This window comes from Sinocyclocheilus rhinocerous, unplaced genomic scaffold (genome assembly GCF_001515625.1).
Source record: "Sinocyclocheilus rhinocerous isolate Xijiao unplaced genomic scaffold, SAMN03320098_v1.1 scaffold185, whole genome shotgun sequence".
Lineage (NCBI taxonomy): Eukaryota > Metazoa > Chordata > Actinopteri > Cypriniformes > Cyprinidae > Sinocyclocheilus > Sinocyclocheilus rhinocerous.
In genome coordinates this window covers 1,466,500-1,479,836 of record NW_015662163.1, presented here as the reverse complement: position 1 = coordinate 1,479,836, position 13,337 = coordinate 1,466,500, and the positions used below count along the sequence as shown (strand labels likewise).

General features: G+C 35.7%; 3 protein-coding genes across 7 annotated transcripts in view; 2 read left to right on the top strand and 1 right to left on the bottom strand.

Moving 5' to 3' along the window:
* Positions 1–988: 988 nt before the first annotated feature.
* On the top strand, positions 989–3,154 carry LOC107727602 (solute carrier family 35 member D3-like). The gene is made up of 2 exons (XM_016537515.1): positions 989–1,424; positions 2,325–3,154. Exons 1-2 carry the CDS (start codon positions 989–991, stop codon positions 3,152–3,154), a joined length of 1,266 nt encoding a protein of 421 aa, XP_016393001.1.
* A 4,806-nt stretch (positions 3,155–7,960) lies between these two features.
* LOC107727585 (lymphokine-activated killer T-cell-originated protein kinase homolog) lies at positions 7,961–10,970 on the top strand. Of its 3 annotated transcripts, none has more exons than XM_016537485.1 (8): positions 7,961–8,093; positions 8,249–8,322; positions 9,050–9,143; positions 9,235–9,374; positions 9,471–9,640; positions 9,763–9,892; positions 10,155–10,346; positions 10,451–10,970. In XM_016537485.1, exons 2-8 carry the CDS (start codon positions 8,253–8,255, stop codon positions 10,684–10,686), a joined length of 1,032 nt encoding a protein of 343 aa, XP_016392971.1. In that variant the 5' UTR covers positions 7,961–8,093; positions 8,249–8,252; the 3' UTR covers positions 10,687–10,970. The 3 variants fall into 3 exon arrangements, with proteins under 3 accessions (XP_016392971.1, XP_016392972.1, XP_016392970.1); XM_016537486.1 differs by having other exon boundaries at positions 7,962–8,059; positions 10,155–10,340; XM_016537484.1 differs by having other exon boundaries at positions 7,962–8,059.
* A 726-nt stretch (positions 10,971–11,696) lies between these two features.
* LOC107727663 (N-acetyltransferase ESCO2-like) overlaps positions 11,697–13,337 on the bottom strand; it is a 14,440-nt gene continuing 12,799 nt past the window's right edge. For 2 of the 3 annotated variants that reach the window (XM_016537616.1, XM_016537615.1), the window contains exons 10-11: positions 12,232–12,416; positions 11,697–12,143 (exon numbers count right to left, since the gene is read on the bottom strand). In XM_016537616.1, coding sequence (XP_016393102.1) covers positions 12,011–12,143; positions 12,232–12,416 — 318 coding nt within the window. In that variant the 3' untranslated portion in view covers positions 11,697–12,010. The remainder of the gene's footprint in view (positions 12,144–12,231; positions 12,417–13,337) is intronic. The other variant, XM_016537614.1, reaches the window with a different exon arrangement.

Sequence of the window (13,337 nt, the reverse complement as noted above, 5' to 3'; positions counted from 1 at the left end):
TTCATTTTTGAGTGAACTATTCCTTTAAGCAGCGCGTGCCTTGTTGTCTGAAGCTCATTGGTAGATTATGTAGTATGTATATGTTGTTGTTCCTTACTGGTTTGTTAAACTGATATTAATAAATCAATGCAATCTGTCATTCTCAACTGAAGTCAAATCCTGAGCCTTCCTTTTAATCTAATTAATATTGCCTACCACACAGAGTTTATTTAAAATTTTTAAAGGTTTAAGAGTAGTATAATGTTATGAATAAGTAGCCTACTGTGCTTGTTTAACATGTACAGTGAGGGAATCAATTGTGGTTTTTCAATATATATATGAATATCATATTGATATCATATTGATGTAACTTTTTATATATACTAGCCTAAATATTATGCATTCATATAGCCTAAATTGTATAGTGGCTGTCAGGGATTTTCCAGTGGCTTGTGTTTGTGAGCCAAAGGACCTTGAATCACCAGAATTGATATGAAGCCTTTGAAATTGTAAACACAAACTTTGGAAACGCGAACTGGGACTTTAGGGATAATGCTTACATTTTCCATAGGATTAAAGGGGGTATAGCAGTGCCAGTTATACGATGACTTTCAAGGAGTTTGTACAGGAAATTCTAGACGTGAAACAAAAAAAAAACACTTTTTTATCAAATTAATTCGTCTGGGTTAAATAAGAGAGAAAAACGAGAGCTAAAGCTGCGTACTGTTACCTCTGGCGAACGCACATTCTGTTCTCCAGCTTTTAATTTTTTTAGCTGGCATATTTTTAGCTGGCTACTTCAAAGTAAATGGATTGGCTGCAGTTGACTCCAATTCAATCACTACAAAGAAAGAGACGGTCGGAGTTGCGGCGGGTCGCATTCATTCAGCAGCGCTCGTGTTGCGTGAATTACGCACAAGAGGAGAGTGGACGTGAATATTCAGCAGTGGACTCTGAGCTCAGTGCGTAATACGGAGACGCCGGGAACCCCCAGTCTACGAGGAAAGACATGGAAGTTTGCAAAGGACGTTTGCTGGGCATTTCGGTGGCCGTTGCGCATGGATTTTTTTCGGGATCGCTGAATATTTTGTTAAAATTCCTCATTACGACCTACAGCTTTACGTATCTGACTTTAATTCAGTGTCTGACCAGCGGCACTGCGGCTCTCACATTAGAGGTGCTGAGGAGACTGGGCAAAATAGATATACCTCCCTTCAGCCTCCAGTTAGTCAAAGTTTTTGCGAGTGTCTGTATTTTGGCAACTTTGCAGTCCACATTAACCCTCTGGTCTCTCAGGGGATTGAGTTTGCCCATGTATGTTGTGTTTAAGCGATGCTTGCCATTGGTAACGTTGGGGATTGGAGTGTGCGTGCTGAAGAACGGGATCCCATCAGCTGGGGTAATAACAGCAGTTCTCATCACCACTGGAGGAGCAGCACTGGCTGGTAAGAATATTTTGGGTCATTTATAAATAACATCATAGTTTTTGCTTCATGTTGAGGTAGTAGCCTAATCACACTTTTCACTCCAGTTAACATTTCTCTTAAGTCAATTTCTGTAGACACATACCTTAAAGCCTTGGCTTCAAACCTTTGAACATTTTCATCGCTATTTCCAGGGGAAAAAAGATCGGTTTACCACTAGTGGGGCATGTTGTCACGGAACTTGTCACTGAACATGTTAAAAACAAATACTGTAATTAATAAATTTGTAATATTTAACACATATGAAAACAATAATGTGACATTTATTGACAATAAATGAAAACCTAGTCCTGCGAACACAGTTTAGCATTTGAGTACAAACTTCATTATGACTCGTCTTTTATTGTGTTGTTGTGCTGCAAAAATATTTTGATTTTTTTTTGCTTTTAGTTTTGAGAATAAAATGATAGATTTTTCCAATTTAAGAAGGTTTTGAACTAGATGAATCCAGCATAGGAAAAAAAAACCTAGACAAAACGCCATTGTGACAACTTGCCCCGGTTTGATAACTAGCCCTCCATTAAGTCTTCCCGATGCAGATATCCTTCTTTTTCTATATCTTCCTATTTGTCACTTATTTTATGCACGGTAGTGTGCATATAATTATATTATACTAATAATGTGTTTTGAACTGCTTCTGAAAATAAAAGCAAATTAAGCAAATAAAAGTAGCCTAACTAACGTAGCCAAATCTTGCCCAGTTGCTGGTTTGTCCATTGTATGATACTTAAACATGTGCTGTTGATATTCTGGACTATGCATGTCATGTCTCCATAAAACATGGCTCTCATACAGAGTTTCATCTGATAATGGCCATAAATCATGTATGGTGCAGTCTCTGTTTAACTTGTTTTCGTGCAGGTGCTGGAGATCTAACAGGTGACCCTTTCGGCTACATGACTGGTGTTTTAGCTGTGATCGTCCACGCCTCCTACTTGGTGCTCATCCAAAAAGTGAGTGCAGACAGTGATTATGGGCCGCTCACAGCCCAGTACACCATTGCAGTGGTGGCCTCTCCCATTCTCTTCATCTGTTCCCTTGTAAGCATGGACGCCATTGACATGTGGACATACGAAGGTTGGAAGAACCCGTATATCACAGGCATCTTCTGCACCTGCATCCTCATCGGCTGTGCGATGAACTTCACCACACTGCACTGTACCTATATCAACTCAGCCGTCACCACCAGCTTTGTGGGGGTGGTCAAGAGTATAGCTACTATCACTGTGGGCATGCTGGCCTTCAGTGACGTAATGCCAACCAAACTGTTCGTGGCAGGCGTGGTAGTTAACACTTTCGGCTCCATCACCTACTGTGTGGTGAAGTATCACGAAACCAAAAAGAAGTTAACCTACCAGGATATGGATGAGTCTGCTAAGGATAAAGAACTTCCAGGAGAACCTTATGTGGAACCAGCCAAGCCTGATGGCGATATGGAAACTCTTCCAAATGATATGGAGAGTGTTCCCAATGGCAGCCTGACGGCATCAGTTGACGGCATTGACCAGGGTCCCATTCGTGAGAATAAAGTGGCAGAATCCATAGAATTAGAAAGACCGGGGATCCCATCAGACGATCCTACGAGACAATCTCTGAGCGACAGTTACGTAGGGGTCTGGAGATCCATTCGCACCTTAAAGTTCTTTAAGAAAGACACTTTACTTGACAACATGGAGGTTCAAAGTCCTTGATGATTGGTTTTCTGCTTGACAGAAGTGCATGTTAAATTGAAGTATTGTTGAACTGATGGTGTGAACAATGTTTGCCTTTTTCTCTTCTGAACATGATTTTATGAAAAACATTTATTTTTTATAAAAAGGTATAGGCTGTTTGTATATTAGAGGGAGTATAACTATATGACATTGAGGAATCCCCAATAACAGATGTGCCAATTTATTGACTTAAAATAAAATATCCTATTGTTTCAGAATCGGTTTAAAATTACTTTGGGGAAAAAAATCAAATATCTTAATAGAAATGGTCTACTCAAAAATGACAATTCTATCATCATTTACTTATCTTCATATCATTCCAAACCTGTATGACTTTCTTTGTTCTGTGGAGCATAAAAGATGATATTTTGAAGAATGTTGGTAACCAAACAGTTTGAGTTCCCATTAACTTCCATTATGTGGACAACAATGGAAGTCAATGGGAACCAAAACCGTTTGGTTATCAAAGTTCGTCAAAATGTCTTTTTCTTTTTGTGTGTGTTTGAAACGTCATGAGGGTGAATAAATGATGACAGAATTTTTATTTTTGGGTGGACTATCCCTTTAAATTAATTGAATTGTTTTGTTTGATTATTTATGTACGCAGTGTCTGTGCCTGTATATTTTCTGTGTTTTGTCTACGAATGCAAATCTTGAATAGGAGGCATTGAATTTTCCCATTTGCATGTAGTATGCACAATTAATTTAAACTGATTTTACATCAAAATTCTGATCTTTGCGTATCATCTTTAATAATGCCCACCAACTGCTTTAGCTCGAAGAAAGTGTGCAATCATTTAGAATCATCTAGCAATCTGAGAGATGGTTTGCTTGTCAGTAATTCACAAGTGGTGGGTCACGACCAAGAAATTAGTTGCTGTTCAGACATTAGGGAAGAACAGTATTTTATCTAAATAATAAAATGCAACTGACCATATAATCATGCGGGTAAGACAGGAAAATACTTAAAGCAATTTTTAAAAGGGAAATGCTTCCTGTATGTTTTCTTGTATTTTGCCAAAATAGACAGGTTATGTCACATGAAGTAATTCTCATAAACCAACAAAATTGTCAAGGTAGAAGAAAATACAACCTATATTGAAAACAGATTCACTTGCAACAAGGATAAGGTTTGAGCTGGTCATAATCTTTTGTGTTGTGGAATATTGTCTTTTGAAAGCATGAAATCGAGAGACAAGAAAAAGTATTTTGGGGATCTGATCACATCAGAACAAATAATCAAAATATATCGTAGTGTTTGGTTTTGGGACATTTTTATTTACTTTTACAAACACTTTTACACACACTTGCCATTTGTTGTTTTAAAATCGCACACAGCTGAGGACCTCTGCATTAAATTAAAGTCAATATCTATCGAGCTTGTGTTAGCTGACTTTACCAAATGTAATGTTTGATGCATTTGATTGGGTTCTTATCAGCAAAAATAGACCATCATCAAAAGCCGATTCTTTAGGCATTGCTAGACTACTGTAAATGCAAAACATAATGAAATGTATTTCTAAATATAGAAGTCCTACATCATTTTGTATGTAACACAGTGAACATGCCTCTTTAGTGTACTTGTCAAAATGAGAGTCCATCAGTTGCTTTCACAGTGAGCACTTTAAAGCAATAGTTCACCCAAAATGAAAATTTGCTGAAAATGTACTCAGTCTGAGGCCATCCAAGATGTAGATGAGTTTGTTTCTTCATTGGATCAAATTTGGAGACATTTAGCATTACATCACTTGTTCACCTATATGTAGTGAATGGGTGCCGTCAGAATGAGAGCCCAAACATCTGATAAAAACATCACAATAATTCACAAGTAACTCCAGTCCATTATTTTGGGAAGTGAAAAGCTGCATCTTTCTAAGAAACGTATCTACATCTTGGATGGCCTGAGGGTAAATTTTCAGCAAATTTTCATTTTGGGTGAGCTATTTCTTTAACGCCACGATAATGCATCTAAATGTGCCTTTCAAATCCTCATTTTTTTGGTTTGTTAGTAGCATTCATTATTCTCAGTCAGACAAGCATCTTTAAGAATTAAATGTAAACCAGACTTTAGACCTCTCTGAACAGTATTAGTTACTGTTGCACTAGAGCAACAGAGGTGTACTATATAGGGAACATTCATGTTACACTCCCCATGGCTTTCCATTTAAAATGATCTTTGCCTGACAATGAACAAGTAAAAGCAAATAAACTTCTCATGAGTACCAGGTGCTTTTGTTATAAATTTCAGTTATAATAGATGGCACAGCATGGAGTATTATCTCCTTTATTTTGCTCAAGGCATACACGAAAGACAATTTGCCAGACAATAGCACAATCCCTCAGAGCCAAATGTATAAAAAGTTAATGCCATGCTTGAAGCCATGCGTGGAAAAGATGCTGTTTTGTGATGATCACATGGCTTTTCATGAAGCATTTGCTTGTTTGTTTTTTTGGTTTTATGTTCCCATTCTTAATAGCCTATGATTTATTGCCAGTTTGATTTAATATTCAATGGTCAAACATATTTCCAGGAAATATTGCTCTTTAGATTAATGGCAACAGCTGATTTCAACATTCAGTATCACAGCGATATAAAATGCATGACATCTGTATTTTATATTTAGGTATACATTTTGTTTTAAATAGGAATTTAATGCATTTGGCTCACTGCGAAACATGCTTGTCCTCTAATCTTTTCTTCTTCTTCCTTTAATCAGCACATTTAAATCTTGGATTTGCATATCTTTACTTAATCGGACTGGAGTTGATTTATTTGCCTTTAAGTAGGTCTCTCTCTCTCTCTCTCTCGCGCTGAGTAGCTTGAACACTCGAACAAAAGCTTGAAAAATGTCAGCCTGCAGTGAAGCACAAAAATAAATAAATAAATAAAAGCATGGACACGGGCCACTTGGTTATCTAGACTTGCCTTTGGCACAACAGAACGTTTAAGAAATATTATTTCCACAAACCCAACAGGTTCATTCAGCAACTCCCATGATTACATGATGCCATCTACTGGACATTAGTGATGGGAAGTTCGGTTCTTTTCCGCGAACCGGTTCTTTCGGACAGTTCGATTCAATAAACCGGTTGAAAAAACCGGTTCACCGGTTCTTTTACGCTCGACGTAATGACGTCATTGGCGATGACGTAATGGCGTCAAGTCTATCGCGGGCTTAACACATTCAAATATAAAGTCAGTAATCATAACATCAGTCAATTAAAACATCATTATAATCTGATACGTTTCTTACAATTTGGATTTTTGTATCTAAAGCATCAACACATATACAGGCAGTGATCTGCAAACTAGGATGTTTTACAGTTATGACGTCAATAAATTAGTCTTCATCAGCGCAGAAACTATGCTCCACTTACTATGTATAATCCATTACGGTTTATTTGTAATTAAGTAAACTTACGTTTCGCCGGATTGCCCTTCATTCAAGTCTTCGGTTTACCCGCGCTCATAACATTAGCACAGAATCAGTTGTCCAAAAGAACCAGTTCGGTTCAGACGTGCTGTGTCAGTCATAGTAGGCAATCTGTTCGGTAGCTTCACGCTGAATCACGCATGCGCAGTATCATCAGCTCATCGGTTCTCAAATCGGACATGTCCGAAAGAAACGGTTCTCGGTTCAGTATACTGGTGATCCAAAAACCGATGCAACCGGATCTTGACTCGAGAACGAGAACCGCTCCAGCAGTGGGCGTGTACGTTCGTTATCCGGCTCGCTGCACACATGCTGCTCTGCTCGTGTTCATCTTCAGTTCTCTCTTCACAGCAGTTCAGTCAGTGTACTGTTTGAGTAAATTAATTACTCCTGGATATTGGTTTATTTCGACTCGGAGGGAGTGTCAGCCACGTTAAAAAAGTAAATAACTTAAGTAAATTGTGGATTAATGCTACCTGGAGACGCGAACCGTTTCAAACGATTCAGTCCGATTTGGTGAACTGGTTCAACCGGTTCACTAAGAAGAACCGGTTAAATTGAACGATTCGTTCGCGAACCGGTCATCACTACTGGACATAGGTAAGTGTTTTCCACTTGTTTACATGAAATTGGCGGGGTTTTTTACACAACCAAAGTGATGTTGTGTAGCACTACATTAAATAACAATGAAGTAACAAATAGTATATAATGCTTAATAGACCAAACATGTATGCACATCAAACAGCCTATATGTTTAAAAATACGTAACTATTTCAGTAGTCTACATAAAATTTGGGCTATTGTTTCCACTTTTCTTTTGACACCTAAAGAAACAGGGGGAGCTCGTTATTAAAAGGGCCATTTTTTTCGTGTTATTTTAGTATTATTTATATAAAACAATAATTTTAATATTTTTAATTCGTTTTTTTTTTTCTTTATTTGTCATTTTTCATCTTAAGTTATTTTATTAAGTTTTGTCATTTTAAAATATGGTTTTATTTAATTATTTGAATATTACTATTTATGTTTCATTTATTGCTTTTTTAGTTTTAGTTCAGTTTTTTATTTAGTAATTGTAGTGCCTCAGCTTAAACTTATTTAATTTTTATTATTATTTTCATCTAATATGTATATTTTATTTCAGATTTATTTTAATTAACAAAAAATTTCAATTGTTTGTCATTGTAATGTAATTATTTGTAATAACCATACAATATGTTATTATATTTTAATGTATCTATTTAGTATGAAAAATTTTATAGCAATGTTTTAAAGTTAACAAATTAACAAATGTTGAGAAACAGAAAAAAACCCGAAAACGCACGCAGTCAGTTTTGTCCCTCTACGGACGCTGTAGCTTAGCTTAGCTTTACTTACGTTTGACGTCAAACTAACCGGTGATTTTCAAATCCGAGCGCGTATTTCAGCATCTCTGAAGTTCTTATCTAATGTAACTGTTAATTCAAATTATTTACATTATCTATGTAAGTCATATTACGCATTATGATTTGACGTTTGATATTTAGTTTAATCGGTTGTGTACAGCGTGATTAAACTTGTTTGTAACGTTTGTCGTTTTGTCTTACGGATTGTAACAATGTAAACAAAAATATGACGATCTTTTATTGTTTAATTTTAGAGAAATGGAGGCCAACAAAGAATCACCTAGTGCCTTTAAAACGCCTTGCAAGCCTGCAAAAGTGAAAAGTCCAGGTAAAGTGGTCTTTAAATAAATGTGATACTTTGATTGCAATGCATCTAGCTACACGCTACATTGTCTTTCTCATTATCAAGATGGTTTAACATTCCATCTTGATCAAAATGTGTTCGTTTTATATATATATATATATATATATATATATATAGTTAATATACATTTAAGTTAATTAACTATTTAATACATAACGTTATATATATATACATACATGTATGTATGTATAAAATAGTTAATTAACCTCTTAAGACCCGGCAAAACATTTTAGGAAAAAATTTGTATTTTTTTATGTCATTACATTGTTTAGAGAGCATAAAAAAAAATGTAAACAAAAAAACAATTTTTTAAATTATATTTCATTCCTAAGTTATGCTAAGAAAGTCATATTTTGATTTGAAACCCCATAACATTTTCCTGAGATGTTGATTTATGACACACAGTTTAAACATTTGTCCGATTTAAATGACGGAATTTAAAAATATTATCATATTTCCATTAGAGTGTCACTAAATTAATATCAGACATTTCTGAAGACCAAGGAGAGGGAGTGGTCATGGTGAAACATCCAAACATTTCGTATCTCTGAAAAGCCCTAAATGTGCTCTGTATAGGACATCCAGACTTAAAACTGTGGCATGTATAGTCTCAGAGAAATTCACTAAAATATAATGTCCTCATATGAGGATGCAGGGTCTCAGGAGGTTAACTTAATTGTGTTGTTATCAGTCAGTGCATGTGGAACCCCAGTCACCATTCCTGCCTCTCCCTTCATGAAGAAGCTCGGCTGTGGGACTGGAGTCAGTGTCTATCTCATGAACAGGTACGTACATATATTTGATGCATGTTTGTACTACCTTCACCATGATAGTGTAAAGAAAAAGTTGGAACATCTATGCCACTATTTACATCAGGATGGGTAAGCACACTCATTCACCGTGGGCCATTAAGAAGATCAGCAGCAAATGTGCAAATAGTCAAATGACCGTTTATCAGAAGCGTCTGTGCGAGGAGGCAAAGATCTTAAAAGACCTGCACCACCCCAATATTGTTGGTAAATATGTTTTTAAAGTACTACATTATAATGGTTAATGTGAGTATTATAAGACAAATATCTCTTTAAATGATTTATTTCCTGTGTGTTTTTAAGGTTTCAGAGCTTTTACCACAGCAAAGGACGGCTCGAAGTGTTTGGCGATGGAGTACGGTGGAGAGCAGTCTCTGAATGACCTCATTGAGAAGAGGAGAGAGGAGGGTCTACAGGCATTTCCAGTGACCACTATTGAAAAAGTGGCTCTTCATGTCGCACGTGGTTTACAGGTGTGATTGTTAAATCAAACATAAATGTGCTGTTACTGCTTTTTCCCATCTTTAAATGTTGTTGTTGATATTACACAATCTCAGGCTTCTACATATGTATGTATTTTGTCTTTTTTCTTCAGTATTTGCACAATGAGAAAAAGCTTTTGCATGGAGACATGAAGTCATGCAACGTTGTAATCAAGGACGACTTTGAAAGCATCAAAATCTGTGATGTTGGTGTGTCACTGCCACTGGATGAAAACATGCAGGGTATGAAAAGATTTCATATTTCAGCATTATTTTTCCTTGCTTTAATCATATTCTTTTACTTCAGATTTTCTTTTTTTTTTCTTATTTATATTTTAGCGTTTTGAATGATGACCCATCATTTGAGAACCACTCTATTAATCCTATGAAGTCTGACATATGAAATTAATAATCTGAAAAAATAAAGTTTAAACTATCAGACAGTAGATGTTGTGTACAACGTGTTTGTCAGTGTTGTGAATGATATTTCAAATCTTCTCTCCAGTGAGTGATCCAAAGGCCCACTATATAGGGACAGAGCCGTGGAAGCCTAAGGAAGCTTTGGAGGATGGAGTTATCACAGACAAAGCTGATATCTTTGCGTATGGACTCACTCTGTGGGAGATGATGACACTTTCTGTTCCTCACCTGGAGATACTGGACACTGAGGGGGATGATGATGATGATGATGATGATGGTAAAATTACTATAATTGTATCCATAGCTTATAGTGAATATATTTAGTTTTCATATTTTCCATAATTTTTTAAGTGCCTCATGACTCTTTTCTTGTTTTCTTAGATGATACCTTTGATGAGGATGATTTTGATGAAGATGCGTATTATGAGAGACTGGGAACTCGGCCTGCTTTGGACGCAGCCACTCTCGGAGGGGCTTATCAGAGGATGGTGGAGCTCTTCTGTCTCTGTACAGAGGAAGACCCTCATAAAAGACCTTCTGCAGCTCACATTGTTCAGGTGCTGGAATCAAACACCCAGCTTTGTGACAAAAGCAGTGAGGTCATTGTAATTGATTAAATGTTCACTGTTAAATTCCTGTCAATGTAAAATATACTGTATGTTTGCCTGTTGGGTCTGGTTACTGTTCTGTCTATACTTTTACTTTGTGAGCTGGTGCATTTTCACATTGTAAATACTTTTCTGTTGGCATGTTACACATTTTCTCTTATGTACTCTATTGACTTTCAGAGATTCTAAATACAGTAATTGTTGCAGTGCAATTTCGATTAAAAGCTCTTTTGCAACCATGGTCTTTGTGTGTAAAATCAGCACACATGCTAAAATGAATCTGTCTTGTCTTACCTACCTTGAATATAATTGTAATTTTACAATCCTTACTGTTAAATGTAACCATTTTAAACTATTAAAAGTAATTTATATTTAACGGAAATATCCATGTGAAGTTAACATGCCCTGTTGTGCTACGTTATATATTTTAAACTAAATGTTTTCAAAGTTTTGTGATGCCATGGATGTATTTATTTTTGCATGGGCCAGTTGTACTGTGAAAAACGTTAAATCTTAACCAACAAAATATAATTTACTTCCTGTTGTCAACATATTGTTAGATTTATAAGAAAAACAATGGCTGTCAAAAGAATGAAATAATTGTTAAGCTCATGCCGTTTAACCAGACTTAATTACGGATACAATACAATTAACAAATTAAAGGCAAAAGGTTAATTACAAACTAAAAACTTACGAGATAATTTACCTAAGCTATAAACTTATCTTCATATGTACACACTCTACAAGTTATTGATTAAAGGTTTATGGAAACAGTATTCAATGACCAACCCTTATAAGCAACCCTCTTTTAAATACACCATGTGCAAATTTTGGCTATAGCAATACAACTGCAAACAGCCAAAAAATTCACTCATGTATATTTGAAATTCACTATGACAAAAGAGATTTACATAAAGACAACACAAAATATTTGAAGTAGTACAATTTATTTAAAAATATGTACAAAGTCAAAAGCAAGGATCAGTTCAATTGAAAGTTCTCATTTTACAACCAACTTCAAGGCAATGATGAGTCTAATTTTCCAAACCGGAACCTTTAAGTCGTGGTAGTTAACGGGTTAACAGAGCTTGCATTTGTGCTAATGTAAAGTGTCTTAAATATTAATTCATGAACTCACTGTCAAAGACAATCCATTAATCTATACAAAACAGTAAAACATGGATCCTCTCCAGAACAAATCTGGAACACTGCATGAGATTTATAATATTAGACTGAACTTCATTTAAACATCTAACAATTTTTTTGATCTATTAAAAACTCACAAAACATTCAATAATGCAGTCCAACAGGAACCTACAAGAAATGTTTTTCTTTAACTGATGAAGTTATACACCAGAAATGTTGGTGTCTCGCAGTACTTTGTAGCGAACAGCTTTCCTTCAGGAGTCGGGTCAGAGAAGGCGATTTCCTCTTTGGTCAGGTGGCTCCCGTACATGAAAGTAGTCCTGAATCAGTAAGAAACACCAGTTTTATATACACAAACTAATTTATGCAATTTTTTTTTGTTATTAATGCACTGAAAATGTTTAGTACCTGACAGTGTCCAGAAGGCGAGTGGCGATGCCCTTCCTCCTCATCAGACTGAAAACCCAGATGCGACTGACACCACAGATGGCTTTTTCCGGCACAGTAGAGCAGCACCAGGCTCTGTGGTGCTCCATGAAATCCTCCTTGCTCATGTCTTTGGGTTTCTCTTGCTGCTCCAGCACCCGAAAAGCCTATATAACATTGGGTATGAACAGGGTTTAGCAAGATCTCTTCAGGGTTTCTCCAGGTTTTATAAATGTAAATCGAAAACTTTTTAAGACCAAGTAAAGAAAATTTGAGGAATAAATTGAATAGAACACTATATGGTCTCTAAATGTAAATGTCTTGTATTAGCAATGCTTCAAAGTTGGAAAATATAACTTCCAACAGATTATTACGGACTAACACACACACACACACACAGCTTAAGACTTGTCTTGAATAGCTCTGCATACAATCTTGATAATATGGAAATGACTTTTACTGTACCTTCTCATCACACTGCAAAAAAGTGATGTTCTTCAATAGTATTTTATCTTGTTCTCTAGTGCAAATTTCTAAAGAGTTTAAAATCATGGTACATTTACTTTTGAAGCATAAAGACAAAATATAACTCTTGTTTTCTAAATAATTTATAAAAATGAAGAGGGTTTACGATTAAAACAAAGAACAAATATCTGCCAACTTCAAGTTTTAATTCAAGAAATGAAAACATATTTGACTAAGATATTTGTTCTTGTTTTAACCATAAACTCAATTCAATTTCTAAGAAAACAAGACCTTTATCTGTTAAAATTGCATCTCAAGTGAATGTATCTTTATTTAAGGATGTTTAGATTTTTATTTTTTTTTGCAATGCATGCAACATTTAATTCCATGACATTATGTATTATGCATATTTAAAACTTTCTGCTCACATTTGAGGCCTTTTTAGGCCTTAGTTTGTGGAGGGGGGTAATTAAAGGGGTCATATGATGTTGCTAAAAAGAACATTATTTTGTGTATTTGGTGTAATGAAATGTGTTTATGCGGTTTAAGGTTCAAAAAACAGTATTTTCCATATACTGTACATTATTGTTTCTCCTCTATGCCCCGCCTTTCTGAAACGCGTC

Bases quoted from the DNA above. Each gene is read 5' to 3' on its own strand.
- LOC107727585 (XM_016537485.1), top strand. From the start codon at position 8,253: ATGGAGGCCAACAAAGAATCACCTAGTGCCTTTAAAACGCCTTGCAAG. The intron at 8,323-9,049 runs GTAAAGTGGTCT...TGTTGTTATCAG, and splicing joins TGCAAAAGTGAAAAGTCCAG to TCAGTGCATGTGGAACCCCA. The intron at 9,375-9,470 runs GTAAATATGTTT...TGTGTTTTTAAG, and splicing joins GCACCACCCCAATATTGTTG to GTTTCAGAGCTTTTACCACA.
- LOC107727602 (XM_016537515.1), top strand. From the start codon at position 989: ATGGAAGTTTGCAAAGGACGTTTGCTGGGCATTTCGGTGGCCGTTGCG. The intron at 1,425-2,324 runs GTAAGAATATTT...GTTTTCGTGCAG, and splicing joins TGGAGGAGCAGCACTGGCTG to GTGCTGGAGATCTAACAGGT.